This window comes from Epithele typhae (genome assembly GCF_022376455.1).
Source record: "Epithele typhae strain CBS 203.58 chromosome Unknown BXZ73scaffold_48, whole genome shotgun sequence".
Lineage (NCBI taxonomy): Eukaryota > Fungi > Basidiomycota > Agaricomycetes > Polyporales > Epitheliaceae > Epithele > Epithele typhae.
In genome coordinates, this window is record NW_025954239.1 from 96248 (window position 1) to 123536 (window position 27289).

Genomic DNA, 27289 nt, shown 5'->3' on the forward strand with positions numbered 1-27289 from the left:
GTGGAGCATGCATTCGAAACACGATCACGTCTGCCATTTAGGAATCCTACGCTATCCATGTCAAAGGCGACGTCCTTCACCCACCGGGTGATCATGTCCTGCACGCGTTCTCGTTAGCCTAAGGCTCGTGCCACACAACGTGAAATGCACTCACCAGCGTAGCCTCCGGTTGGTCGTGCGGCGCCATATGGCTAGAGATGCATGAGTGAGGACATTCAGTATGGTGAGATCGGGGACACTCACCCGCCCTCAAGATCTGGACATAGGTCACGTTGCCAGCACCGTCCCCTCCCGCCTTGCGCACCTTGCCACCGATGTCGCCCGTGAGCTCCGTCAGAAGGGGAGGAGGGGTGCCTTCGAAAACTCTTCGTGGTGCTTGTGCTCGAGCTTGAGCATCCAGTTCTCAACACCCTATAGCAGCAATCGTTAATGTGAGCTATTGAACCTGTGTTTTGTCTACATATGGCAGATGACATACGATATGATTGCACATGGCGTCTATGTGCGGTGACTACCAGTCAACACGGGGTTCCAGCAGAGGTAGGTTGGCTTACCAGTATCCCCAGCAAACACCAACAGCCTGATCCCGGCCTTGATAATCTTCGGCAGCAGCCGTGCGCTGTTCTGCGCCGCCTGGCCCTGGAGGTAGAAGCCGGCATTGACGGTCATGTTGCAGTGCACGAAATCGACAGGGCTCGCGTCGACGCCTAGCGCACTCTTCGTCGCCGGCTCGTTCATCCACGTAGTCACCCACTGCATCTCGGCGTAGCACACGCCCTGCGGGTCCTTACACGGGATCCGAAGATCGTACGGGTTTTGCTCGCTGCCTGCTGCCCGCAACTTCGTCAAAACGCCGCCCGGCACGCCACGTGAGGAGCGAACAGGCCACTCACCCATCGCGCCCAGCACGCGCGCCGTGCAGTACGCCGTCGCGGGGTCGCACGTCGCCGCGGACCTGACCTTGTAGCACGCCGTGATCATGCGCTCGCACACCGGCCCTTCCGCGCGCAGCGCGGCGCACTTGAGCGAGTCCGGCGCGAGCGGGGAGTACGGCGTGCGCGCGGCGCCGCAGAGGAACTCCGGGATGCTCCCGTACTGCGTCCGCGGCTCGGTGAGCCCGTTGGCGAGCACGAGCGACGCGAGAGGGATGTGGAGCTGCCCTGGAGCGGGAGCGGGGCCCAGCAGGAGGTTCTTTTCGTGGATGTGTGAAGCGATGTGGGGGCCGTAGTGCCCGCCCCAGCTCTCGGCGGCGATGTGGAGCGGGCGAGCGCGGTGCGCGGGGAAGCGGGCGAGGAAGAGCTGGAGGAAGGCGTAGACGTCGATTGCGAGGTCGGCGAGGGTGTCGACCTTGGAGCCGTCGGAGGCGTAGGAGAAGCCGGTGCCGATGGGCTGGTCGAGGAAGATCATGTTCGCGACGTTCGTCCAGGAGTGGGGGTTGGGGGTGGTGGAGTTAGGACCCGTGATGGTGCAGGGGCCGTTCTCGAAGAGGAGGCCGGTGGTAGAGCTGCACCCAGGACCGCCGTTAAGCCATAGCATCAAGGGAGCGGAGTCGGGATCGTGACGGGCTTCGAAGAACCTGTGGATCTAGTTAGCCTGGATATTCAATGAGGCGCAGCGAATGCAGCACCGACCAGAAGAACAAATGGCGAGTGTCGGAGATGTCCAAATATCCCGAGTATTGCTTGACCGTTGGGTCGCAAATGCTGGGCTGCGCTAGGCGGAGACGATAGTTTGCAAACCCAGGATGCGCGAACTGCTCATCTGAAAAGCACGTCAGATCCGCAGGAGTCGGTGCACTTGTAAACTTACAAAGAGCACCCTCTGAATTCACTACAGTAGTCGATGTGAAGCCCTCGTCCGAGAGAGGAAGTGGGGAATCAGGGCTTAGTGGAACTTGCAAGGGACCGATTCCAGACAGCCCTGCACGCGCTTGGGCTGTGAAGAAAAGGGCAAGGGCAGCGAGACGCAACGACCAGGACACCATGGCCAGGTCGCGTTGAGCTTGAGTCAGTAGCTGGAAGGGACTAGTAAGGTGCGCTCGGAATATCGCTGCCGCCGCCGGTTTGAACTGAGGGCAAGGTGCGTAGGTGACGTGGCCCACCCTCGGCCCCGCTCTGGTGTTGACTCGCAGACGGAGACGGCTGAGATCAGAGACTGATACTGCGCGCGCGTTATATTTTAGAGCTGGAGGATCCATCACGCACAAGTGACGGGACGCGTCTGTCACACTCACGGCTCCCTTTTCCGGCAAGAGCGGAATTTCTCGTGCGAGTCACGAGCAGGCGAGAGATCGAGCACGGCCCAGCCACCGCCAGTCGTCCTCTCTTCCTCTCCGCTACCTCCATCACCATCATGCCTGAATCCAAGGGTCGCGTTCTGCTTGCATACTCCGGGGGTCTCGGTATGTCCTCCACTTCCTGCGAGGCGGCCATACGCGCAAGGCGCCATGTGCGACTTTGACTGATGCATATCACCATCTGCACAGACACCTCATGCATCCTCGCTTGGCTCATCGAGGAGGGCTACGAGGTCATTGCCTTCATGGCCAATGTTGGCCAGGAGGAGGTATGCCGGCATGTCGTAAGATGCCGTCCGTAGATCTCACATTCTTGTCGGCAGGACTTCGAGGCTGCGCAGAAGAAGGCCCTAGCGATCGGCGCGACCAAGTTCTTCTGCTCCGTATGTCCCACTATTTCGCCTCCTTCATGCACGACTTCAATACCCATCGCCTTTTCAGGACCTCAAGCGCGAGTTCATCACTGAGCTCATTTACCCTGCGCTCCAAGCGAACTGCATATACGAGGTACGCCCCTCCTCCCCACTCCCGCGGCACGCCCGCGCGCTCACCCTCACGCAGAACGTCTATCTCCTCGGCACCTCGCTCGCGCGGCCCATCATCGCCCGCGGGATGATGTCCATCGCTGAGTCCGAGGGCTGCGACTTCGTCTCCCACGGCTGCACCGGCAAGGGCAACGACCAGGTCCGCTTCGAGCTCGCCTTCTACGGCCTCAAGCCGGACATCAAGGTCATCGCCCCCTGGCGCATCCCCGAGTTCTACCACCGCTTCGCCGGCCGCCAGGCGCTCCTCGCCTACGCCGCCGAGAAGCAGATCCCCGTGCAGCAGACGGCCGCGAAGCCGTGGTCGACGGACGAGAACCTCTTCCACATCTCCTACGAGGCCGGCATCCTCGAGGACCCGGACACGACCCCGCCCGCGGACATGTGGAAGCTGACGGTCGACCCCGAGCAGGCCCCGGAGACGCCGGAGCGGCTGAGCGTCGAGTTCGCGCAGGGCATCCCCGTCAAGGTCGTCGTCCAGGGATCGGGCAAGGAGTACACGGACGGGGTCGAGATCTTCCTCGCGCTCAACGCGCTCGCGCGCGCGCACGGCGTCGGCCGGATCGACATCGTCGAGAACCGGTTCATCGGCGTCAAGAGCCGCGGGTGCTACGAGTCCCCGGGCGCGACGATCCTCCGCGCGGCGCACATGGACCTCGAGGGCCTCACGCTCGACCGCAACGTGCGCGCGCTCCGGGACCAGTTCGTCACCGTCGCCCTCAGCCGGATCCTCTACAACGGCCACTGGTTCACGCCCGAGCGCGAGTTCGTGACCGCGAGCATCCCGGCGTCGCAGGCGACCGTCAACGGCGTCGTCCGCCTCAAGCTCTACAAGGGCAACGTCGTCGTCGAGGGGCGCTCGTCCGACGAGGTGCGTGCGTTCGCCCTGGACTGTGATGAGTGTGCTGAGCGTCTGCGCAGGGCTTGTACGACGAGAAGCAGTCGTCGATGGACGAGCTCGGTGGCTTCGAGCCGACGGACACGACTGGCTTCATCGCCATCGAGTCCATCCGCATCAAAAAGTGCGTCTCTGCCGTCCTCTCTCTCCTTCTCCTTTTCAGTCCTAATGCGTCCCGTCTCCCAGGTGGGCGCAAGCCAACATCCGCAAGGGCCGCGTGTAGAGGCGACCTAGAGGCCGGTGCGCAGAGACGAAAAAGTCGATGTAGTATAATGTGCTATCACCCCCCGCTATCCCACATCTTCCGCACGTACACATCGCGTTCGCGATTTTCAAGGGCCGCAGATGGCAAACCTATCTGCGATAAGGCGTCAACGTTTCAACGCCGCCGATCGATGGTCCGCGATTTGCTCTCTGCTGCCAACCCTGTGAGCATAGTGCTCAGGCCTCCAGTCCCAATGTGGCACGCGGCGCGAGGATACAAGAGTCACTATGTAGGAACAGACGCAGAATGGCATTACATATGCCGCAAGCATAAGCTAAGGGATACAACAGCGGCACCGTCCGACGCAGTCCGTGTCCGTGGCCAGGGAGCGGATATTAGAAGGGGGAAAAGGGAGAGCGTGACGTCGGACAACGGGGCAAAACGGGAGTCCAGACATGCCAGAACTCGCGTGTTCGCGGTCGTGTCGTCTCAATCACCCACTGGGTGTGGCGCACCGCCGTGTGGCATCGACGCGCGCGCCCAGCGGACGACAGCAGGTCTCGATCGAGGAGAGCGAGGCGCATCGGGGTGCACCGGCAAATAGATACGGGGAGGTACGAGGCGAAAGGCGTGCGGGATATATATCCTGGCATCGGGCAGGGATGCAGACTGCGTTCGTGACGGTCGTGAGGATGTGTGGGGATGGTGTAGCAGTGTATGTGTGCGGCGAGGATACTAGTGCGTGACAAGAAAGCGTACAATGCAATGGCAGATTCCGAGATATAACAAAACAGGCGGCGGCGGCGGGGACGGCAAGGAGAGGCGCCGCACGACTAGCGCGGGGAGGTGCTTTTCCCGTTGATCTTCGTCACCTTCGACTTCGGCGACGACGGTGGCGGCGTCACATTCGTTGGCGGTGCGTGCGTGCGCGCGCGCACGCCGCAGTCCGTCGGCGCGAGGTCGCCGCACTTGAGATGCGTCCTGGAAAGAAGCGCACGTCAGCACTCTGTCATCCACCAGCGGACCGCAACTGGACTCACTTCATCCCGCAGTCGTCGCACTCAAGCACGGGCTTCCACCCGAGCCGCTTCGCGCACACGTCGCACTTGGCGCTGAGGAGCGTGCTCGAGAAGAAGAGCTCGAGCGGGTTCCACGTCGACTCCAGCTGGAGCTCCTTCTCCGTGCCCGAGCCGCGCTTCGTGCCCGGCTTGAGGAGCGTGAAGCGGTGGACCATCGGGATCGTCGACCCGCGCATCGTCGAACCTCCCTCGGTCGCGGCGGCGATCGACATGATGCTGCTCGACGCGGTGTGGTACGACTCGATCGAGAGCATCGAGTCCGTCGTCGTCGGCGTGGGTGCGTGCGCGCCGACGGCGAGCGGGTGCCCCACGAGATCGTCCGAGCCGTTCGGCGATGGCGGCGCGCGCACCGTGAGGATCGACGACAGCGAGGGCGGTGCCGTGTCCGAATACTGCCCCGAGTGCGCGCGGATGACGGTCGTGCTGTAGTCCGAGAACGTGCTCGAGGTGCTGTCGATGAGCGGCTGCTCGCTCGTGTGGCTGGTGTCGTCGTGTCCTGTTTTGGGGCGGATCAGGACGCGGGCGCAATATGGGGGCGCCCGGCGGCGGCGTCGGTCGATAGTTCGGTGCTCACCTGCGGTGCCCTCGCTCCACGCGCTGTGCAGGTTGACGCGGCTGAGGCCCTCGACCACCTTCGTGAACTCGTCGTCGGAGTCGTCGTCGGACGAGTGCGAGGCCTTGTGCGCCGACGGCTTGCCGATGCCCATCCCGAAGCTCGGGATCCGCGGTGCACCGCCCGGTCTGCGAATGCCGGTCATGAACTTGACGGTGCCGAGATGGATGTCGTCCTCCGACGGTCGCGCCAGGACCTCCGCCTCGATCTCCCTGAGCCGGTCGAGGATCTCCCGCGTCGTGGGGCGCGCGCTTGGAATCTGCGCCATACAGTCGAGCGCCAACTTCATCAGGTCTGGTGGGCATCCAGGGGTCGCCAACCTGCGGACCTCGTCGTCGTCGACGTTGAAGAGCGGGGGCGTGCGGCGGAAGGTGTGGTCGTCGGCAAGTTTCCGGGAGAGGATCTCGCAGAAGATGACGCCGAGCGAGTAGATGTCTGTGGGGAGATCGAACTCGTTCCCGAGGAGGATCTCGGGGGACATGTACGAGTCCGTGCCGCAGAACGTGAGGCGCTTGCTCTCCTCCTCGTTCCGGGCCGCGATGCGCGCGAAGCCGAAGTCGGTGATCTTCAGGCGGCCGTTCGCGGTGACGAGCAGGTTTTCGCCCTTGAGGTCGCGGTGTATGCACTTGCGCGCGTGGAGGTAGGCGAGGGCGCGGGCGATGTCGGTCGCGAAGGACATGCGGAGACGCCAAGGGAAGGGTTTGTTCTTGTCGTGGATGTACATGCGCAGGTTGCCGTTCTCGATGAACTCGGAGATGATGAAGATGCGGCCGTCGGGGGCGCGCGAGAGGCCGATGTAGAGCACAACGTTGGGATGGCGCGCTTCTCTGGGGGCGCTTGATTGGGACGCATACAGGCGGTGGAGACGGAGAGACTCACTTCATCAGCCGCCATTCGCGCTCGAAGTACTTCGCGACATCGTAATCGTTCGAGGGGAGGACCTCCTTGATCGCGACCTCGATCCCAAGGTATGTTGCTGTGCGAGGAGGTATGTGGTCAATCCCGGTCGGGCACTGCTTCCAGCCCCGAGGGCTGCGCCGGCTTTGGAGACGCACCCTTGTAGACGTTGCCGAACGAGCCCGAACCTAGTTTCTTCCAATCTCCTTGGATGTCCTAAACAACGTCGTTGGTCCCAGGCGGTTTCACGCGGGGAGAGCGCAGGGAGGGACTGACCTCGAAGGGAATGACATCAAAAGCATCGGAGTGCATCTTGATTCGGGAGTAGTGGTCTCAGAACAGCGAAACCTTGTAGCGGATGATGTGGGGGCCACAAGCGACAATCTGAGCGAGCAGGGTGCAGACGCAAGAGACCGACTGGGGCCGCTGGGGGCAGCGGGGGCGGCGGAGAGGGAGGAGGAGAGGACTAAGCCAGGCCGGGCACTGGCCACTGAGAGTGCGCTTTAGGCACGGTGACGCCGGTCACGTCCTGGTCACGAAACTGTCGGCCGGCACGCGGCCCGCATCCAGCTGTCTGCGCAAGCCACGCTCGGTGTCAGCCACCATCGTCATGTTGTCTGGCTCCACTAGTGTGGTATCACGGTCCGAGCGCGCGTTAGGGCTCTCCGAAACACCAGATTGTTGGATTTGCCATGTGTCCACGCGGAAACGGCAGGTCTGCGGCGGGCAGTGGCCTAGGGCAAAAGAAAATACGTCATCGATTCGTCCGTGGTCTACGTTTATGCCGACAGCGTAAGGCTATCATCGGCGTTTCAAATTTCAAGCAGCCAGCTCGCCGACCCTGACTCCTTCGCTCTTCTTCTCCAGCGAGTCAGAGGTCGACGCACGCTCGGATTCGGCTGCGGAGGTCTTCTCGATCGTCGGCACAGGTCCCGTGAACCAGTGCACGCCACCATACACCGGGAAGTAGTACCACACCAGGGAGAGGACAAGAACGCCGCCCAGGACAACCTGCCAGAGAGCGATGGTCTCAGCGTCTCGATCGGCATTGACGGGCTGTCAGGTACTTACCACTGTGTAGTTCATGTCCGCAACGTCGGTCTGAGGCGATCCCGGGAAGAGGAACACCGTGCCCATGAATGCCATCCACAGAACAGAGATGATGGCCACAGGCATACTCCACACGCCGAGATTGAAGGGTCCCGGTTCGAAATCGTTAGTCCCCAAGAAGCGTGCAGCAATGGGGATCGCGTAAGCTAGTGGAAGCCCAGTTCCGTGAGTTCAGGATGACTCGCTCAAACGTGACATACCAATGTAGAGCCCAGTGACAGAGATCGCGAAAACAGCATTGATTGCAGCATCTCCGGCGAAAACGAGAAGACCGAGCAGGATGGAGCATATCGCGGTGAACCAGACAGTGTTCACAGGAGTTCCAGTGAAGCGGTTCATCCGGTAAAGGTACTTTGAGAAGGGAAGTGCGCCATCCCTCGAGAATGCGAAGGACTGGCGGGAAGCTGCGAGAACCATACTCGATCCCATCATGTACCTGCACCATACCAGGGTGAGGCAATTTTATGGGGAGTGCGAGGAAAACGCACTGTACGATGACGACAACAGCCCAGAGCGCCAGCGTGCCCTTCTGGCCGAAGCTGTTGAAGAAGATGGTGGCCATAGGCTGGCCGATCGGGCTGTTGAGGATGCTGTCGAGGTCGGTGCCCATGCAGAACGCCAGCGCGACGTTGATTGCTGCGGGAAATGACGTCATTGGTCGCCCATACTGGAGGCGTGGAAGACGGGCGCACCCCATCCGAGCACTCCAGCAATGCCGATGGCGTACACAATCGCCCACGGGACTGCAGTCGCAGCGTTCGACGCTTCTTCGCTGATGTGCACGCTGGAATCAAACGAGCCTGGACAATGCCGCTTTTAGCACCTAGAGCGAGACAATTTAAACAACCCGTAACTCACAAATCGTCCACAAAGGCGACAGGAAGCTCAGAATGAACGCGTAGCCATCGGGCCACCCACTTGCTGGGCGCGGTTTCAGTGTTAGCTGTCGGTGCTGGCAACCCCATTAGAGGGACTCACTGTTCGTGAAGTTGCCCAGGGCGTAAGAGGCAGTGTTCCGGAACTCCTTAGGAGTTGCCGCGGGGAGAGCAATGATTACTGCAAGACACAGTCTAGTCGATGATGTCAGTTCGGAGGCGACTGTACCAAGATTCGTGCTCACATCATGTTGAGCACGACGTAAACCGTTTGCAGCCGAGCCAGGATTTCGGTTCCAAAGCAGCAGATCAGGGCATGGGTGATCACCACGGCGCAGTAGACTCCACTACAATGGCGTCAATATAAGTAGTCTAAAGCAGAGGCAATCGACCTTACAATGTTTGCGCGTTTGTTGCCGAAAACGCCTGGTTGGAGCCGATACTCGCGGCAGCGGTGATTTGCACTGCGCACCCCCAGTCTATGGACGCGACCGACGCAATTGAACCAATGGTGTTCGCATCTATGAAGAGTCATCGTCAGATACAACCTCTCGGCAGAGCAGTAACGACGTGCATCCAACGATCCAGGCTAGGAGATTCTTCCAGCGAGGAGAGGAGAGCGAATGCGTCCAAAAATAGAGCTATCATCTTGGATTAGTCTAACACTTGGCACCGACATCGGGCGTTCATGCTTACCCCTCCAGATGTAGGGGCGGCTGACGCCAGCTCTGCCATTGACATGCCGACAAAGAGGATGAAGATGCTTGCCACAAGCCACTAGGGTAAGGCGAGTGAGCGGCAGGCAGCTCCAAGTCAAGGTCGTACTTACGCCCCAGACCATGGCAGAAGGCCCTCCATTGGGAATAGAGTCCACGAGGACAGACCTGGACAGCGGAGTTAAAGCGAGTTGTTGGCAGAGCTGAACAGGGGCGACCCACGCTATGGATGGAAGCAAGCCAATTATACTGAAGGCAATACCGAACGTCTGCGAGGCGCATGGAGTTAGTTATTCCGTCGACCCCTTACGCTGAGGCTGGGCGCTGACCTCCAGCCCGGTGAATGCTCGTTTGAATTCTTGCTTGTACCCGAGAGACGCGAGGAGGTCGGCGTCGGCGGCCGCAATCGCGGTTTTTCTGCTACGCTTGTCTACGGTCGCCATATCGCGTGTGGAGATCGTGGGAGTTGGAAAGCAAGGTCGCGGGAGCGGAGAACCCGGGGCATGGTTCGCGGGGGTGGCGACTTTAAGGCAGTGGATTCAGCGTCCGCGCCCGCCGTCAATGGGAAAGAGACGCCCGTGTGCTCTTATCGCTGCGTGGCCGTCACCCAATGATAAGCGGGAGAAAACAGCCAGGATAAAGCATAACTCACGGAAGAAAGATGGCGACGATCAGACGTTGGAGTGAAAAGCCATAAGTATCTACAACCAATGTCTGCGGTCAACGCCCGGAACGGGCAGCTCAGAGCGGGGCATCAATGGCTGCTGGCCGCAACGCTGAGCGCAGGGCTTCGGCGGGTGTGACATCACAAGAGATAAGTACGATGGGAGTTGCAAGAAGCCCGGCGAACAGCGAGAACTCTGTCCACGCGGACGTGCACTAGCCGGATCGAAGGATGATCGATGAAGGCCTGAAGGCCTGAAGCTTATCAGTCATACATATGTATGATACTCGCCACGTCTCATCTTATCTCTGTGCCAGTACTACTAGTGCTCTTGTTTCAAATTCCTGCCCTGGCGACGACTTTCACTGCGAAGTGGTTCCAGCTCAAGGCCTCAAGCTTCGTATGTGGAAGGTCTGCCTAGGGGAGACTAGGCCTCAAGGCCTTATCCGCGCGCCAAGTCACAACGTCATGCATTCATGGCTCGCTGGTAGACTGGGTACGATGGGTGCGTTACCTATTCGCCTCACGTCGCCACAGGCTACTAATGCAGCGGAGGGCAGATAGAGACGAGAGGAGCATTTGATGTTTCTATAGGCGGTGGGCGCAGACAGGGATGAGTGACGCACGACTCGTGGCGGATGTAACAGTGAGGAGGCTTATGGTTTGGTAAAAGACGACATCGACATTTTCCGATCATACACAGTTCTTCTCTTTCCTTATCCTCCGATTCTCTCCCCCCTTAGAGCACCCATTCTCGGCCACGGGGGTCCGGGAACAGGTCCCGATCCCCGGTCCATCGAACAAAGTCTTCCCAGACTTCTATGAAACCCTCTGAGTACGCGGTTGCGCTCGGAATTTGATCGGCGAAGGCGAGCACTGAGGGATATCTGTTGCATTCAATCATTGGAACTGTGGCGCTGGTTTTGTAAAACGTTTCCTTCAAGAAAATCTTCTCTTGGTCAGAACTAAGCTTCCATTGGGGCGGGGACCTGTAGCCGTCTCGTTGCAAGCCCGGTAAAGTGATATCGGGTATCACACCCTTCCCGTCGTCACTTTTCCGACGAAAATAAAGGAATCGACAATACTCGTTGACGACTTGAATTGAAGCTAGTTGTTTCAGCTTTTGTTTGCGAGCGAATTCAAATTGAACCGCCTGGATGACCTGAGGGAGCATTTTATCCATCTTCTCGACAATGGCAAGTTTGTACTGTGATACCGTATAATTCTTCAGCGCGTCGGGTGGGAAGTCCCTGGCCCCAAGGAACTTGACCTCTACGAGGGCCACCACGAAGCGATCGATTTCTTGGACTACGGCCACCCCGTTGGGACTAACGAACAACAGTGATGCGAGGAAGTCCGGTAAGCGATAGCTTTTAATTTTCTTGGGGGTGCTACCACCGTCGGTTGATGCTGAACTGAGTGGGGGAACGCTTTTGGGACTCTGATTCTCGGCGTTTTTGAGCTCCATTATCGTCCTCGGTACCATCGACGGTTTCTTAACTAAACAAAGTGCTATAGTCTCTGCGAGTGCCAAATACTGATCATGATTCACATACCAAGTCCCCGCCGAGGTCGATCAGCGGCCGAGCTAGTATTATCCGGTGCTGTTATATTGCTATCCGGAGCCTCGACCGGCGTGTCGCGTGAGTGATTGAACAAGAGCTTCTTGGCCAAGTCCGTGTCGTGTTTATTCTGTTGACTCCGCGCAAGGGCTTGGTGCCAATTTTCACCCCGTTTCTTGGATGGTTTTGAGGTGTAATCCTCATCATACTTTTCTCCATTGTCGAAGAGCTCCTGCGGGCCAACAATCTCAAGACGAACGTTGCCTTGTGGCCCGAAGCTGAAGCGAGTGATTGCGGGGAGCAGTGAGTTGGCGCAATCAAATGCGTGAGAGAGGATGGGATTTGTGCATTCATATAGGTCGAACTCAGTTCCTTTTTTGAATGCATAGATCAACGAGAGGGCAGCCGTGCTCAGCTTCTTCTCAAGGCTGGGGGGATTCAACAAGAGATCGGGTTGTGTCATTGCGGTGGGCCTGAGAGATCGGGGAGAGGAGTGCGTGGTTGTTCAGAGACGTGAAGAAGAGGTCCGATGCACCGTTGGAAGTTCGAATGAGGCTTTGGTGATGTCCTCCAATCCGGCACTGGAATGGCGGCTTATATATGCCAGCAACTGGCGTCGTCCAGCTTACCGTGGTTCGACCCGACTCCCAGAGTAGCATTCGGATTCGTGAGTCATTCGCGACTTCACTGCCAAGAGAGACAGGAACAGAAACACGACTGTCAAGAGACGGTGGAACCTGCGGCCCTTACATCGGGCGCAAGTGATCGGTGTCTGAGAAGTCGGAATCCACTGAGGGCTGAGACTGGTATTAATCATGAATGGTAATGATGTGTTGAAGCGGAGGCTGCCACCGAGTGAGTCAGGGCTCAAAAGCACGACAGGAGGAGGCTGCGGAAAGGACGTGCTAGTGAGTACTCGACAGTGAGACCAGAGTGAAGGTGTCAAATCACAAAAGTTGGGATCACATTATGTAGGCAGCCCTTCTATCAGGATCACATGCATATGTATGCACATCAGTTGAAGAGACTAAGACGCGCCGCGGCGCGCATCGTACCAAACTGGCACCTCTACGACACGGCCGCAACCGCACCCCCGCCGGCCTGCGCGCGGCTTCGTCCAGTGGCACCGTTCCATCATAAACACACAGTCGCCAACACACCCGCCGACTGCCAGCACTCACGCAACACACGTCAACGCGCGCACAGGCTGCATGCTAGTTGCTGCCGTGACGCGTGCGGGGCCCCTCGAACTGCAAATAATAATTTACACATAGTGGACTATCGGATACCCGTGGAGACCCATGCACTTCTCAGAATGTGTGAGTATATGTGATGTACGACTACTAATATGTACTGTAGATACATTCGTCCCCACCTGTGACCTCGATAGTATACATAGTAGGCGCCGTGCCCTGCGAGCAGCAGGCCGCACTCGCTCGTGCACTCCACCCGCGCCTCAATGGACGTCCTGCGCGGCCGGACGCAACCGTCCGAGGGTGCGGCGCTGGCGTCGGGCGCGACCGGTGTGGTGCGCGAGCCCGTCACTTGGGAGCGTCACCGTGTCACGTCATGGTCCCCAGGTGCGAGCGGGCTTCGGTGTGTCTTGTGGCGCCACTCCCGGGTAAGGCTATGTAGTCGCCCCGATGTCGCTCGTGCTTGCGTCTCCTGCGGTGCGGTTGGGCAAACGATTACTGCCAGGCGTGAGGCAATCGGACGCCGGCGCGTGGACCCCAAACTTGCCTCCAACCCGCCGCGCGGATGTGCCTTGAACAGAGTACGGCACGCACCTGAAGTGGTACACAGCTACGTGAGACTAATCCGTACGTTGATGAGATACGCTTGCCGGCGCGGTCATCACACCCGGTACACGGCACACCCGTGACCTCGAGGGAGCGAGTTTTCACGGGTACACTCAGTGTGGGTCAACTCAAAATGACCCGAGGGTCCAAAGTTCAAACGTTCGTCCGTGGTGATCGCTACGAAGTTTCGGGATCTCCAGAATCGTACTACATACTTAATTATTGCAGTGTTGAACTTGAAAATTTTCCTGTTTCCCTTTTGTTGTATGTAACTGCGGACTCACAGCGAGAACTTGAACTTTCAAATGGCAACGTGGATCACATGAGACCTAGTAAAAACTTGGCTACACTTGTGCCCACTGCCATCCGGTGCACATACCGCCGCGCGCGTCGTCGTGGACACAGGTACGCTAATGTGGGCAATCTACAAAATCACTCGTGTCTGTAGCTTCATCGAGATCTCCGGGCGGGCCTGAAATTGGGTACTGCCACTCTCAGCGCGGCACGCACCGCCGCCGTCGGGCAACACTCACAGTTTCTACCAGATCCACAGGTGGCGACCTCTCCATTCCGTCGCAAACATCGACGAACGTCTGAGATGGCCCGGAATGGCCGAGACATGACGTTTGAGTCTAGCACTAGTAGGGGTTTAGCACACAGGACTATGAACCACGGCGCACACAACAGTACGTACTTGTGGTTGCAATACTTACGATTCCGAGAGACAGGCTGAGACACCATGTGAGAAATGTCAAAACACACACAAACAGAGAGGATCTTCATATGCTTACCTCGGATGGCTTGAAGCATCAGAACCGCGTTCAACGTTAACCCTTCCACTTCGCCCACATTCTCCGCTCGTCACGTGTCCTACCTCCAGCCTATTGACTATCCTACCGTCTACGAGGTGGACAAGCCGAATCAACGCACCATTCACAATATGGCCTCGGTTGAAGACGCCTGCAGCGGCGAAGCATATAGTGAAGCCGTATGTATTTCCTACGTTTCTTGGAGCCACTCCACTGAGGTCATCCGTTTCATCCAGGAACCACTGTGGCACGGCAACAAACAGTTCGAAGATTGGCAGCCGGTGCCCATCCTAGAGCCCGAGCTGTACTATCTAGAGGCCGATCGCGACAAGCGCACACGCAAACCTCCCATCTTCCGGTATGCGTGGAAGACAACTCGCACTCATTTGATGTCCGTAATGCTTGCGAAATTCCTCAAACATGTCATGAAGGTTAGGGTCAGCAAGAACAACAACCTGCAGGGCCAGAATGAACACCATCACGACTTCGTCCGGCTTCCAGACACCCCATTGGACGGCATGTGCGCCAGCCTCGTGAGCACCTTCCACGAAGGGAATATACGTAACGCTATTTGCGAAGCTATTGGTGTGTCGGACGAACAGACGGATTTGTTGGATGTGAGAATGGTCCACTGCATAGTCGGCCCCGATGGCGTTGAACCAGACCCATGGGTTCTGCAAGTTGGGACGAACTACCGCGGTATTATTCCGAAGAACTGCATTGAAGCCCTCAAGGATTTGTTCGCCATGGAGGGGGATCCCTTATGGCACCTCGATATGGTTGTGCGTTCCTGGCAGCAGGTTGATATGAAGCCACAAGGTCAGTGTGGCAGTCGTCGTTCCTACGAAGCTGCTTTCTCATTCTTGAATTGTCTCTAGCCTCAGACGACTTCTTCTGACGACATGAGTCGTTGGAATCACCTCCGTCATGTTCGGAACACTATCCTAGTCTTCTTTCCGTGGTTTTCCCTTTCTGGAACTGTGATCGTGATTCACCAGGCACTGCTGTCATGTATTCCCAAAGTATTTAAGAGGCGTGTGTTCTTGTACGCGGCCGCAAAACGATACGTGGCGCGCAGCGAATACATCGTCATAACACACTTGTTATTGTAAGAAGGACTGGCTGAACTATAAAACGGTGGGTTTAGGAATGCTAGCGATGAACAGTTTGTTTTCTTCGTCAAATGATTTACGATGCGTAAACGGTCCGGCTCCATAATATGGCGTGCTGTCTAAGGATTCTCGAATGCGTCCGTAGAAGCGCCAGTGACTCTTCAGCTTGGTCCAAGGACGAGAAGCAGTCTTCATTCGATGGGAGACACGTAGCATGAAGACGTGTACACGCTACCCCATAGTCCACAACTCAGAGTCTTGGAATCCCGTGCAGGTACTACGAAGATACGAGGCGTCTCGCAGGTATGGGCCGAAACGGGCTCTGTTACTGCTACATTGTCAACTGAATGCCACACCATCTACATTCCAGCTTCGTCGTCCTCATCCTCCTCCTCGTCCTCTTCTTCCTGCGCCGCTTCTACTTCTGCTTGCGCCTGAGCAGCCGATGCAGCCTGCGCGATCGCCTGCTCCAAAAGACGTGTCTGCTCTTCGGACAGCCATGAAAGGGATAGCGACGGCGGTGCGGCCAAAGAGTTAGGTGCAGCGTCGGTGTCGGCGTCGGCGGGAGACTCGACGTCCATCGGGACCGCGTCGAACGAGGGCAACTCGTCCTGTGCTGGCTCGTCATCCCCAAGAACGCCGTCGCCTTCTTGCGACGCCGTCGCCTGCTGTGCCCGCGCGATGATGCTCGCCAGCGTCGACTGGCTCAGCTGCGGCGCCGATGTCGGAGGTGTTGCCGCCGGAGCACCGAGTCCCTTCGTGACCTCGCCTTGCAGCAGTGCGTGTATACCGAGCACCATGTGCTGTGCTTGGTGGATCACCCCCGGGTCCATCTCCCCATCCTCCGGCCCGTTCAAGTGCTCCGCGACCGACGTCCCCGCCGACGACGCCGCGATCCCGTTCCACAGCTTCGCCCGCCGGCTGATCTCCTCCTCGCCCTCCACCTTGTCCACCTCCACCTCCTCGATCTCCGCGAACGCGCACGCCCCGTCGACGTCCCCTTCGGCTCCCGGTCTGCCCTTCCCGCCCACCGCACGTCCCCGCGCGTCCTTGTGTCGCTTGATCGCGTCCCGTCGCGAGAATATCTTGTTGCACCCCGCGCACCGCCACGCCTTCTTGTCGTGCAGCAGCGTGTGCCGCTTCAGGTCGTGGTTCCGGACGAACGACGCCGGGCATTGCATGCACCGATACGGTCGGTGTTCGATGGTGTGGAGGCGCTGGTGGGCGCGCAGGGAGTACAGACGATGGAACGTCTTCGGGCAGCCGGGGACCAGACACGGGTACACGGCCGTCCCGATGTCCGGCGACGGTGCGAGGGCGGGAGCCCCGGGCCATGGCGGCGGAGGGTGGCCGATGTGGATGCCGCTGAGCACGCCGAGCATCTGGACGAGCCCGGCGAGCTCTTGCAGGACCTGCATGCGACCATCTCCCGCGCGCGGGGCGGACGTGACCGCGAAGAGGAAGATCTGGTGCAGCGGGAGCTGGATGGACGAGATCACCCCAGGGTCGATGGTCGGGACGTGGGACGACAGGCCCGAGAGTGTGTGCGAGACGACCCGCAGAGCTTCGCCGATGGTGTATAACAGGTCGGGTTGGTCTATGGGCATGGGCATCGCGACGCGTTTCGGGGGTGGCTGGGAGTAGAGGGCGCCCGTCTCCTCGGCCTCGTCTCGTTTGCGCTTTCCCTTGTCCAGCTGCTGAGAGGACGCGTCCGAATGGCGCGGCGAAGCAAAAAGTGCATCTGACTTGGCGAGGGAGACGATGGACTCGACCAGGGTGCGAGCGAGCGGCTTGGAGACGGCAGAGGCAGAGACGCAGCGGGTGAGGACGTCCAGGAGACATCCGCCGTCTCCCGGCACTTGCAGTGAGGACATCGTGGCTGCGACTAATGGGTGTTTCGTCGCGGTCGCGAGGATGGCCTGCATGGTGAGAAGTGCCGCGTCTTTCTTCTTCTGCAGCGAGACAGGAAGAGGTGGTGGTGGAGACTCCGGTAGGACGGGAATGTCGCTCGCTTCTACAACAGGAGCTTCACTTGCCGCTACCCCGGCTGCGGCGACCTCTGCCTGAGCCTTCGCAATGTCTGCAAGAAGCTGGTCTCCGAGCCGTCGCGCCATGGCCTCCGCCTCCGCCTCGATGTCCTCCCCATCGTACTCTTCGTCGTCTCCCGCCTCATAGTCGTCTCCGTCGTAGTCTTCGTCTTCTGGCACTGGAAAGTTGAAGTCTGGGAGGGTGAAGGACTCGGCCATAGGGTGCCGCCAGCTCAGAAGATGAAGTCGTGAGCAGCCATGGTCGGAGCTTGGTGGGGTGAGTGGGAGGAAATTGTGCGAGCTGCCACAATGATCGGAGGTCGGGCGGCCCGGACGCGGGTGGCGGCGTCACTGTGAGCGAGCGGAAGGGCCTCTCTCGAACTTGTTTCCTCCCGCCTTCCGCCTTCGGGCGATCTGTCGTTATGGCCGCTCATAACCCCTCGCTGAACTTGCATTTACCCGGGTCGATTCAAGCCGACTCTAGTGGCACCGTCACCCCCATTTCACAACACTCCTCCACCCTGCCTCCGGCTGCTATGACCTCTAGCACCGTAGCCGATACGGCCTCGCTCAAGTCCAAGGATACACCGAGCCTTTCGGCCACACTCGCCACCAACCCGTCCGCCGCGAAAGGACCTGCCGCACGCCCCGAGGAGTCCTTGGCGTTCAACAAGTTCATTCTGTACGAGAACAGGCTGCGCTTCTACGTCGTCGCGTCCAACACCTCGGACTCGCGCCACCGGATCATCAAGATTGACCGCACGTTCCAGGAGGAGCTGATCATCATCGAGGATGAGTGTGTCTACAGCGGAAAGCAAATGACCGCCATGCTCAAGATGTTGGAGGACGGGAACCGGCATTGCGGAGGACTGGGCAAGGCGCGAGTGTTCTTCGGGGTGGCTGGTACGTTGCAGTATCCATTCGTTCTGCTGCCCGATCTGACAGGAATGCAGGCTTCATCAGGTTCACCGCGGGCTGGTATATGATCCTCGTCTCGAAGCGGTCCGTCGTCGCGCTCATAGGCGGACACTACGTCTACCACTGCGAGAGCACGGACATTCTTCCCATTGCTTTCAACCACCGCGTGGAGAAGCCGGCCGAAGAGCAGCGTCTGCTGAACATCTTCAAGCAGGTGGACATGTCGAAGAACTTCTACTTCAGGTCCCTTAGTTTGCTGCGCCTTTCTGTGGTAGACACCGAGCTAATTCATGCGGTTTGGTGCGTTCAGTTACACATATGACCTAACTTCGACGCTTCAACACAACCTGACGCGTAGTGGTCTTGGACCTGCGCGTCGATGGTCTATTAATGACCGTTTTGCGTGGAATCACTATCTGCTCACAGCGGCGTTCGCCCGCGATGAGACACCATCATCGAATAGGTCGCATTGGCTGGTGCCGCTCATCCATGGACATGTCGACCAAGCTAGTGAGTGGGCTCGAACTCACGGTGTACCAGACGTTGACAGAGTGTTGTGCAGAATTAACGGTACTCGGGCGTGTCGTGTTTATTACGCTCATTGCGCGCAGATCTCGTCACCATGCCGGTGCCCGGTATCTGAAGCGCGGAGTCAATGACGAGGTTCGTGCCATATACTCAAGCTGGCGACCGTCTCTCTGATGAGCGCGTAGGGCAATGTCGCGAACGAAGTGGAGACTGAGCAGATCGTCTCTGAGATACTCACGACGCCTTTCTATTACCCGGCGGAGCAAGATTCTGCGGACGGGCGAACCAGAAGGCCTAATCCAAAGTTCACGAGCTATGTACAGTATCGAGGTAGTATACCTCTGTTCTGGACGCAGGAGGTCACAGGTGTAGCCAAGCCTCCGATCGAGAGTAAGGCACACATCTGAAGCCTTTCAACGCGCATGTACTGACCAACCTTGCACAGTCCCTGTAATGGACCCTTTCTACGTCTCTGCCGCTCGGCATTTCGATGGCCTCTTCAAGCGATACGGCTCTCCCATCATGATTCTGAATCTGATCAAGAGCAGGGAGCCTCAGCCACGAGAGTCGAAGCTACTGGTGGAATATAAGCAGTGTATCAAGTACCTCAACCAGTTCTTACCGCCGGAGAACAAGCTACTGCATGAACACTGGGATATGGCCCAATACTACAAGACGTGGGCAGCCCACCGCCTTGTCAACGGCAGACTGCTGACCTTTCTCTAGCAAGACAAATGACGTTATTGGCCAGCTGGAGGACATGGCGGAGCAGTCCATCCAAACCACCGGATTCTTCCACACAGGACGCGAGCCCTACTCGCACGCATTGCAGAACAGGTCGGACAACATGGCTTTCACTCTCTTTGTCATGATGCTCAAAGACTTCTTTCTCAGCGACGGCTATCCTTTACGCACATCGATGTCAGTGCAGAACGGCATCTGCAGGACGAACTGCGTGGACTGTCTAGATCGGACCAACGCAGCTCAGTTCGTCTACGGCAAGAAGGCGCTCGGTCACCAACTGTATGCTCTAGGCATCGTCGACTCGCCGAACCTCGCGTTCGACTCCGACGCCGTGAATATGCTTACTGAGATGTACCATGATCATGGAGACAGTGAGCCGAACTCTCTTGTGCAAGCAGGGACCGCATACTGACGGTTGATACAGGTCTTGCACTCCAGTACACCGGCAGCGCCCTCGTTAACCGCGTAGAGACATACCGGAGAATGCCCCATTGGAACAGTCACTCTCGCGATATCATCGAGAATCTACGCCGTTTCTACGCGAATTCTCTGCTAGGTAGATCTCGTCCTCGTCAGTCGTATCATCTTGTGCTGATGTGCCTCTAGACAATGACAAGCAAGCTGCGATCAACTTGTTCCTTGGCATCCCCTCGGAGAAGACCAGCGCACGGACCCCGCCCCAGCGCGGAAACTACCAGAAGTGGTTCACCGACGAACATTTGGAAGAAGCGTATCCCCTCGAAGCGTGCGAGGAGGCAGTCGTGCAATTCGTCAACACCCGCGCAGAGTACTGGATCGAGTATTACCGCCCCCTCCTGTTCACGTCCCTCGGGAAGCATTTCGCATTCTCGATGAACAGCACGCTGAAGCTTCCCGGCAAGACCGCGCGCGACATCAACACGAGCCCCTTCCTGCAGCATCATACCTCGCAGTCTCAGCCAAAGTGGGTGTGTTGCACATACGGTGTCGACTTCAGCTGACGTGTTCGCAGGCTGATGGATGGGGTACGCCGGTGGATGGGTGCCACTCCGCCGGCGGGTGTACGAGCATCCCGCGTCGACCGCACGGAACACAAGCAGAAGCTGAAGTTGGCCACGGCTCGACCGGAGAGCCACCCGGAGTCTTTGCCGGAGCTTGTCACAAGGCTACTGGATCCAATTGTCAAGGAAGAGGAAGAGTACCAGGAGTCAGTCTCGATCTTGCACTGCGCCCTTTGTCGACCGGCAAGACTGACAGCATGTTATAGGTACATCGGACAAGGACAAGAGCTCCTGGTCACTTCGAACGAAGAGGTCGACTACCGGGAGCTGTACATGAAGTACCGCGACGCGATCAACCTCGCATCTGGAGTCGAGGAACCCAGTGAGCTGACCGAGAAGGACGAGAAGATCATGTCGGCGTACATGGACAGAGGAAGCGCGCAAGGTGTCGACGTGGGCTACACGTCGACAAACTATGAGAAGATCATCGCGGAGCTGACTATGGTTGACTGATTCCCCTTCACTCCTCATGACATTTCAATATTGACAATACCGCTGTATCAGTAGCAACTTGTATAATACATGCCCCCTCGTCTTGGTTGTTGGGTACATGCATGGAAGGAGGAGAGCACAGCGAGGCGGTGGCAGAAGCGCCGGTCTTCAGGCGGGACAGGCGTTGACGCCGAGTGTCCATCTGTCACCAGCTTGGATCCGTCCATCGCGGCGACGCGCAAATTTCCGCTCCCATGGCCCCCACTGCGCAGCCTCTCATAGTAAGGAGCAGCGTGTGCTCTTCGTCCAGCATGTCGCTCAGCTTCCTCTCTCTCCCTCCAGTTTTGCTGGCAAAAGCCTCTCGGAGCGGTCGGCGATACATACCATGCCACCGAAGCTGATCCGTCTCATGACTGTTCGTTCTGGTGCCAACAGCTCCAGTACTGGTGGCACCAGCAGAAGCAATAGTCTCTTGAAGCTCTCTGCAAATGACGTCCTCAATGGGCTCATCGCCACCACGTCCGCCGCCAAGGAGGTCGCGGACCTGTGCCAATTCACGCCAGTGAAGGCAGCCGCGTCGCTGCTTCTCCTCATATTCGAGACGATCAAGGCAAGTCGCGTCTCGCTCGCCCTTCCTAACCTGCGCACAAGCGGTGCCGCTGACGCCACTACTACAGGACATGCAGACGCAACAGGAGGACTGCCTCCGACTAGCACGCCGCTGCCTGTCCCTCCTCGTCGACATCCGCGACCACCTGCCCGAAGAAGGCGATCTCGCGCCCGCGTCCCTGCTCAAGGCGCTGTCCAAGTTCGAGCGGTGAGCGCCTCCCTGCCGATTAGCACCACGGCAAGCCGTACTCACAGTTCACCTTCGGTCTTCAGCACGCTCGACTCGATATACACCTTCGTCCGACAGGCAGCGGAGCAGAACTGGCGGTCGCGCCTCATGCGGAAGAGCAGCATCGAGAACGCACTCGCCGAGTACAACGCCGCGCTCGACGACGCCGCTCGATCGTTCCAGGTACGCGTGAGGCGGGGTCTGTCAAGGAGTACCGCCGCCGCTCACTCGTGGCGCATATATGCTGCTGTCCGTTTCTAGATCGCGACACTCATCAACATACACCTCGCCGTCGGCGAGCGGAACCAGATCGTCGCGCGCCGAGCGTCCACACTCCCGCCGTATACCGTGGACGCGGATACTTCAGAAAAGTCGGTCATGCAGATCACGACCAACCGGGAGCTCGTGACTTCTCCCACATCTCATACAGTGCGTCGTTCGACTCTATTCCCAAGGGATCAAGGTGACATTGGACATCGCAGAAAACTTTCATGGACGTTACAGAAGAAATATCGTCACCACAGTCGAGTGTTTCTGTGCCAACAAGAGAGCCATCCATAGATTTGATCGACCTGTCAAGTCCCAAAGACAGCGAATATTTCTTGAACGTCATACCATCTTCAAATCAAACCATAGACTTCTTTGACGACCCCGAGGTAGAAGAACCCGTGATACTCGACCATCATGGTGTGAGTACGCGTCCAGCATCGATTCCATCATAACCCCCACTGACGGCTGTGTCCTGGTAGTTCTCGAGATACCATCAGTCACAGTTTCGTCTCAAGGGAAAATCCCGCACCATCAAAGATGGGTGGTGGGCCGGAGCTATGGAAGGAGAGATCGGAGGCCAAAAAGCCCTCATGCTCAGATACGAAGGCGGGACGAAATCCGCCGCCAAGGTTAGTTCGCGCATTCATCGGAATCAAATGACAACACATTGACATCTTGCAGAAGTGGGTTCGCGATGTGAAGCTCCTGCAGAACGTCTAGTAAGCAGCCGACCTTTGCCGATGTTCGAACACAACTCAGCGAATCCCAGCCACCCGAACCTGCCACAGATGATCGGGTATTCTGATGACGAAACACCGACACCGTTTATTTTGTTGGCGAACGGTAACTATGCTTCCAGCACGGGGTCCGGAAGTCGAGCTAACTTGTTGGGTGGTAGTGCAAACACGTCTACCCCAAGCTCTGCTTTTAGATTCTCTGAGACGAGCCACGTTGACTGGCTGTGCACAACTTCTGCTACGACTTGTGGGTCCTAAGCACCATCTTCTCCCCGATCTCAGCTCATTATAGAGTGTTTGACAGTACCGCGATACGCTGGTATGAATCTTGAGAAATTGTCTCCGGCGGATGCTCATGACTTGCATAGGATGCAGCACTATACCTACAGCAACAGTTGCAGCTGTCCGATGCGAAGCTGCAAGACTACATTGAGGCACGTATCTCGCCTGTACGCCCCCCTGCTCAGTCTGACATAACACCTTTACGCTAGTATGCGAACTTCCGAATCGACATGGACGAGACTGTCGTCATGGGGTTACCTCCTCCAGAGGTCGACCAAATTGTCTCATGGAGAAACTTTGGCGTGGCATACTCAGTGCGAGATGTCTACCTCAAAGTACGCCGCTCCAGCACCCGCCCGTGGAATGCGCTGACGACCGATTAGATCCTGCCCAATCGAGGACTCATGGCCAAAGCGCCGTCCAGCAGCAAGACCCAAGATAGTGGGTGTTGTTCCCCCCGTGTGTTCTAGCCTGCTCACAGCACACAACCCAGTCCCCTCCGAGATTCAACACAAGCTCAACCACCTCACGATCCTCGCGCGGGCTCTTCTTCCCGACTCCGGGGATACCGTTGCCGTACAAGAGCGCCTGCACAGAATCTTAGGTTCGGCGGACTGTGAGGACGAAGACGAAGACGCGTTCGAGATCCTGCACACCCCCACTCTGACGCTCAGGCGGATCCGTGAAGCCGCCATCTCTGCGGGCGGCCACAAGCAGGTCTGGTCCGAAAGCAACGGGATCGCGCCGCATCGGTTCGCCGTCGGCGACTACGGGTACTTCCCGAAGTCGAACGTCGTCGAACAAGATTGGTCCGAGTTCGTCGTGCTGGGAAACGTGCAGGACGAAGGCCTGGTCCGCTTCGAGACCACACACGTGTCGGACGGGAAGCAAGGGGCATGGCACGACGGCTGTCACAAGTGGGACGACGTGCAGTCCTTCGAGCTTCCGGATGGGGTACATGGGTGCGTTTTGTTCTCTCTCGAACTCACCGTTCGCTGATGGATGACGGTCTCAGATGGACCGTCGTCGTTCTTCCGGAAGCGGAGCTCAGCATGCACGTTGTTCATACCACCGAAGTGGTCCGCGCGGAGGACGCTTGGAGCTTTCTATTGATACACGGAAGTGCGCTGGGGAGGAAGCACAACGTCGCGCCCGAGGAGTTGATCCTGAGTAGCCTTGTTCCCTCATCGCACTTGTTCCTTCACTAACCTGACCCTCCCTTTGTAGTCACCCGCACAGGCTCAGACCAGCAGTTGCGCGTGCGCGACATCCGGCGAGTCCAGTACTGGCCTTCTTCCCACAATCCACCACGCACAGGCTCTTTTGGCCACCAGAGCTACTCGCCGTTCGCAAAGGAGGGGAAGCAGGTTGTTCCAGGGCAAGATCTCGCGCCGAAAGTGTTCTACCTCTTTACGTCCGGCCAGAAGGGGCACGAGCCGTTCTTCACGCAGACCCCGATACCCAAGCCGCCGCCTCCGGGCGAGAAGCACCCTGACCTCGACCCGGGCAGCGCGCGGTGTTTCGCCAGTCTGGACACGTGAGTGCGCGTAGTGGGTCTCGCGGATGTGCTGCTGACGTGTTGTGTGCGCTTGGGTTACAGCGCGTACGGGTTCTTGAATTATGTGCAGCTGCATCCCGAGGACTTTTTGAACTAGGACTGTCGGTGTTAAGCTTTGTGACTTTGTCCGAAGGGGCGATGAATGTGAGGACTGTCAAACCGGGACCGGGTGCGTGATTTGAACCTTGTTGAGGATATGGGTACAGTAGGAGTGGTTGTCGAAATTCACGGGTACATCCAACATGTGCATGGATATTTGGGAGCAGCACTGGCGCTGCGAGCCGTCCGAGTACATGAGGGCGGTACTACATCATGGTCATGACATCGAACACTGCGTTCACGAGACACGAGATGGCTTATTCACCGTTGTGCCCGAGATCGGCAGCATGACCTATTCCATCTCTTCCTCTGGGCGAATGCATTGTCAGCAAAACATCGAGGGGTGGCGAAATTTAGCCATTTTCACCGTCTAAGAGTGGCTGCCAATGCAGTATCTGTGGATGAATGTACCACAACAGTTTCGCGCCATTTCGAGAACGATCCTCAGCTTGACAATGCATCCCAGTGGAATAATGTCATCGTAATTCGTCCCGACCCAGTGAAGCCCCCACTGCCATTACTGTCGAGCAGAGTGGTATATATGAGGCCTCAGGTAAACCAATGTGCTCCTCGAGGTGTCGGTGGACCAGCCGCTGAACAGTGAAGATAGTCTCATCGAGACTACCAATCGTCGTCGATAGCCCATGCATACTATACTGGAACACCGGAGGTCTGCGCGCGAGCTCGTTCTGGTCCGGCCATCGAAGGTGCGGATCGATCTTAGTGTCTTCCCGAGGCTGCTATGTGTATAGATGCTCCTTCTCTCCCAAGACATTCATGTTGAGAAGGTCAGTGACGCGAAGACTCATGGTCGGACGCATTGCACCTCTTTTGTACTATGCTCGTATATATCGCCGTCGGCTGGAGCGAATGCCAGTACATTTGGGCCAATTCGGAGTGGCGTGGACGTCTTCCGCACTGTTCACATGCAGGTGTAAAAGGCCAAGGGTGCAACTCTATCGAGATGTCGTTGATCCTGGGCGAAATCTCGTACACACGACTCGTGTGACGTGACTACTGCGACAGGTACAATGATGTGTGTGACAGTTCGCGTTTGTGACGCGCGCGACGCGTCTTGCCACACGGATCTATGCAAGTATGTAACGTGACGTTCATTCAACGGCCGAATCGCCACACCACTATGTTACTGTAGGGTTTTTCGCATTTCATAACCAGCGGTGGAGACGCCACGTTGAACTATGCTCCAAAGCGTCTGGTACAGTACATTCCAACACCGCAAGACAAAGATGACATTCCCACCACCCTAATCATCATACCTGTACTCATCCAGCCCTTCTACTACCAAGCTCGCGCCCAGGAGCCACGTCATGGCATCTTTGTCCATGGGAATCAAGCCGTTGCAGTCGTCGTACTTGATCCAGAACTCCGTTTGACGACCTGAGGACTGAGTGAACGACTGTAGCTTCCAAACGCCCCCTGCAGTCTCGTCATGACATTCGAACCGCATGTCGATCAGAGGCGACGGTCGCTTGACGAGATCCTTGACCTCTTTGGGTGTGAGCGGACACGGATCAGCCATGGGCTGAGGGGGAGAACTCGAAGGCGGAGTGTGGAGCTGGCGAGGTGGACTGGGAGTGGTTGGTAGATTGACGGAAGGCGGCGGCACAGCGCGTTCGTTGGGAGCCGGGGGCCAATCGCCAGACTTGATTCGTTCGTAGTTTGCCTTGAGCCATTCATCCGAGCTGCAATGTATCAAAGGCTTGCATATCCTCATCAGGGAAGGCGCACTTACATCTTATGTCCTCGTGTTGTTATCTTTGCAACCACTCCGTCGAAACCCCCATATGGAGCAACAAGCTTATATTCGACAAAGACCATAATCGCGGACAGAGCTATGTGCCAGCGAAACACACGGCTGTACGTTCGTCAGCGTAAGAAATTGGGGAGAAGAATAACCAAATGTACGCACTCAGCTGTTGTCATGGCCGCTCCTTTGGCCCCCAATCTCTCAATATCGGCGTCGACAAGAGCAAGATATTTGTCCGGGTCTCCACCAGGACCACCTACGAGTTGAAGCGGGCCTACATCAGGTTGAGCCCGACCGCTTGCGTAGAGCTCTTCCGTAGCGCGCTTTCGCCCGACAGGATCCCGGTACTTGTTGACTAGACTGTCCTCATTGCAGGTTTTCGAGTACAATGCATATCGCTGTGCGAGAGCTTCACACTCCCGCTTGGAGGGGGGGGAGGGGGCAGAGGTGCGAGTGTAGACCATGTCAAGAAGCAAGTTGGTGGAAGGGCCGGTGGAAGGGCTGGTTAGCAGTGGCGGCGTGCCGCGCACGGACTAGATATACGAGGTTGGTGGCGCCCATCCTGGTGTTCGGCGCCCGCTGAGTTTTCCCAGTCTGTGTTCGAATGCGAACCTTATTGTTTCGCCACCTCACGTGCCGATATGACGCCCTTGTTCTCGGTCCCGGAACCACGCAGACATGATTGTTCCTCACTTCGAGAGCCGGAGAAACAACACGGTATTGTTTTGAACAATAATGAAAAACAACATGGCATCGTCGATGTGGATACGTTTGTAATTCGCGTGATGGAGGTTTTGTTGCAGAAGATGAGTCGGGAGTACAAATATGCGGGGGGGGGGCTCTGAGAACAAGTTTCATCGCTCCCCCCTTC

The 27289-nt window shown here is 57.7% G+C and overlaps 10 protein-coding genes across 10 annotated transcripts; 4 read left to right on the forward strand and 6 right to left on the reverse strand.

Moving 5' to 3' along the window:
• Positions 1-24: 24 nt before the first annotated feature.
• On the reverse strand, positions 25-1984 carry BXZ73DRAFT_79709 (peptidase S10 serine carboxypeptidase; the record flags this gene model as incomplete). The annotated part of the gene is made up of 6 exons (XM_048023143.1): positions 25-46; positions 155-191; positions 244-387; positions 555-1576; positions 1632-1761; positions 1810-1984. 6 exons carry the CDS (start codon positions 1982-1984, stop codon positions 25-27), a joined length of 1530 nt encoding a protein of 509 aa, XP_047875019.1.
• Positions 1985-2352: 368 nt separating this feature from the next.
• Positions 2353-3959, forward strand: BXZ73DRAFT_104132 (argininosuccinate synthetase; the record flags this gene model as incomplete). Its single annotated transcript, XM_048015800.1, has 7 exons — positions 2353-2401; positions 2486-2565; positions 2620-2679; positions 2738-2803; positions 2858-3709; positions 3760-3860; positions 3923-3959. 7 exons carry the CDS (start codon positions 2353-2355, stop codon positions 3957-3959), a joined length of 1245 nt encoding a protein of 414 aa, XP_047875020.1.
• An 815-nt stretch (positions 3960-4774) lies between these two features.
• On the reverse strand, positions 4775-6842 carry BXZ73DRAFT_51362 (kinase-like protein; the record flags this gene model as incomplete). The annotated part of the gene is made up of 6 exons (XM_048020615.1): positions 4775-4922; positions 4982-5516; positions 5595-6460; positions 6513-6609; positions 6689-6746; positions 6807-6842. 6 exons carry the CDS (start codon positions 6840-6842, stop codon positions 4775-4777), a joined length of 1740 nt encoding a protein of 579 aa, XP_047875021.1.
• Positions 6843-7349: 507 nt separating this feature from the next.
• Positions 7350-9674, reverse strand: BXZ73DRAFT_51339 (APC amino acid permease; the record flags this gene model as incomplete). Its single annotated transcript, XM_048020608.1, has 15 exons — positions 7350-7541; positions 7602-7786; positions 7841-8076; positions 8129-8276; positions 8333-8440; positions 8499-8561; positions 8619-8710; positions 8761-8862; positions 8913-9036; positions 9064-9065; positions 9086-9156; positions 9212-9292; positions 9345-9399; positions 9454-9500; positions 9561-9674. The coding sequence occupies 15 exons, from the start codon at positions 9672-9674 to the stop codon at positions 7350-7352; spliced, it is 1620 nt and encodes a 539-aa protein (XP_047875022.1).
• Positions 9675-10634: 960 nt separating this feature from the next.
• Positions 10635-11920, reverse strand: BXZ73DRAFT_79713 (uncharacterized protein; the record flags this gene model as incomplete). The annotated part of the gene is made up of 2 exons (XM_048023144.1): positions 10635-11416; positions 11452-11920. The coding sequence occupies 2 exons, from the start codon at positions 11918-11920 to the stop codon at positions 10635-10637; spliced, it is 1251 nt and encodes a 416-aa protein (XP_047875023.1).
• Positions 11921-12916: 996 nt separating this feature from the next.
• Positions 12917-14963, forward strand: BXZ73DRAFT_79714 (uncharacterized protein; the record flags this gene model as incomplete). The annotated part of the gene is made up of 8 exons (XM_048023145.1): positions 12917-13053; positions 13156-13231; positions 13261-13374; positions 13543-13661; positions 13910-13942; positions 14064-14244; positions 14302-14884; positions 14944-14963. The coding sequence occupies 8 exons, from the start codon at positions 12917-12919 to the stop codon at positions 14961-14963; spliced, it is 1263 nt and encodes a 420-aa protein (XP_047875024.1).
• A 573-nt stretch (positions 14964-15536) lies between these two features.
• Positions 15537-17291, reverse strand: BXZ73DRAFT_91608 (uncharacterized protein; the record flags this gene model as incomplete). Its single annotated transcript, XM_048026038.1, has 1 exon — positions 15537-17291. One exon carries the CDS (start codon positions 17289-17291, stop codon positions 15537-15539), a length of 1755 nt encoding a protein of 584 aa, XP_047875025.1.
• A 335-nt stretch (positions 17292-17626) lies between these two features.
• On the forward strand, positions 17627-20887 carry BXZ73DRAFT_91609 (SacI homology domain-containing protein; the record flags this gene model as incomplete). The annotated part of the gene is made up of 12 exons (XM_048026039.1): positions 17627-18107; positions 18158-18365; positions 18433-18632; positions 18685-18785; positions 18836-19040; positions 19096-19327; positions 19377-19487; positions 19545-19765; positions 19819-19950; positions 20001-20337; positions 20386-20580; positions 20641-20887. The coding sequence occupies 12 exons, from the start codon at positions 17627-17629 to the stop codon at positions 20885-20887; spliced, it is 2670 nt and encodes an 889-aa protein (XP_047875026.1).
• Positions 20888-21275: 388 nt separating this feature from the next.
• BXZ73DRAFT_51396 (uncharacterized protein) lies at positions 21276-24648 on the forward strand (the record flags this gene model as incomplete). The annotated part of the gene is made up of 17 exons (XM_048020623.1): positions 21276-21485; positions 21553-21683; positions 21749-21887; positions 21966-22140; positions 22212-22393; positions 22454-22603; positions 22656-22693; positions 22744-22817; positions 22873-22958; positions 23016-23030; positions 23080-23160; positions 23203-23328; positions 23377-23434; positions 23487-23955; positions 24009-24163; positions 24221-24530; positions 24594-24648. 17 exons carry the CDS (start codon positions 21276-21278, stop codon positions 24646-24648), a joined length of 2454 nt encoding a protein of 817 aa, XP_047875027.1.
• Positions 24649-25914: 1266 nt separating this feature from the next.
• Positions 25915-26882, reverse strand: BXZ73DRAFT_79718 (uncharacterized protein; the record flags this gene model as incomplete). The annotated part of the gene is made up of 3 exons (XM_048023146.1): positions 25915-26353; positions 26404-26526; positions 26581-26882. The coding sequence occupies 3 exons, from the start codon at positions 26880-26882 to the stop codon at positions 25915-25917; spliced, it is 864 nt and encodes a 287-aa protein (XP_047875028.1).
• Positions 26883-27289: the final 407 nt, after the last annotated feature.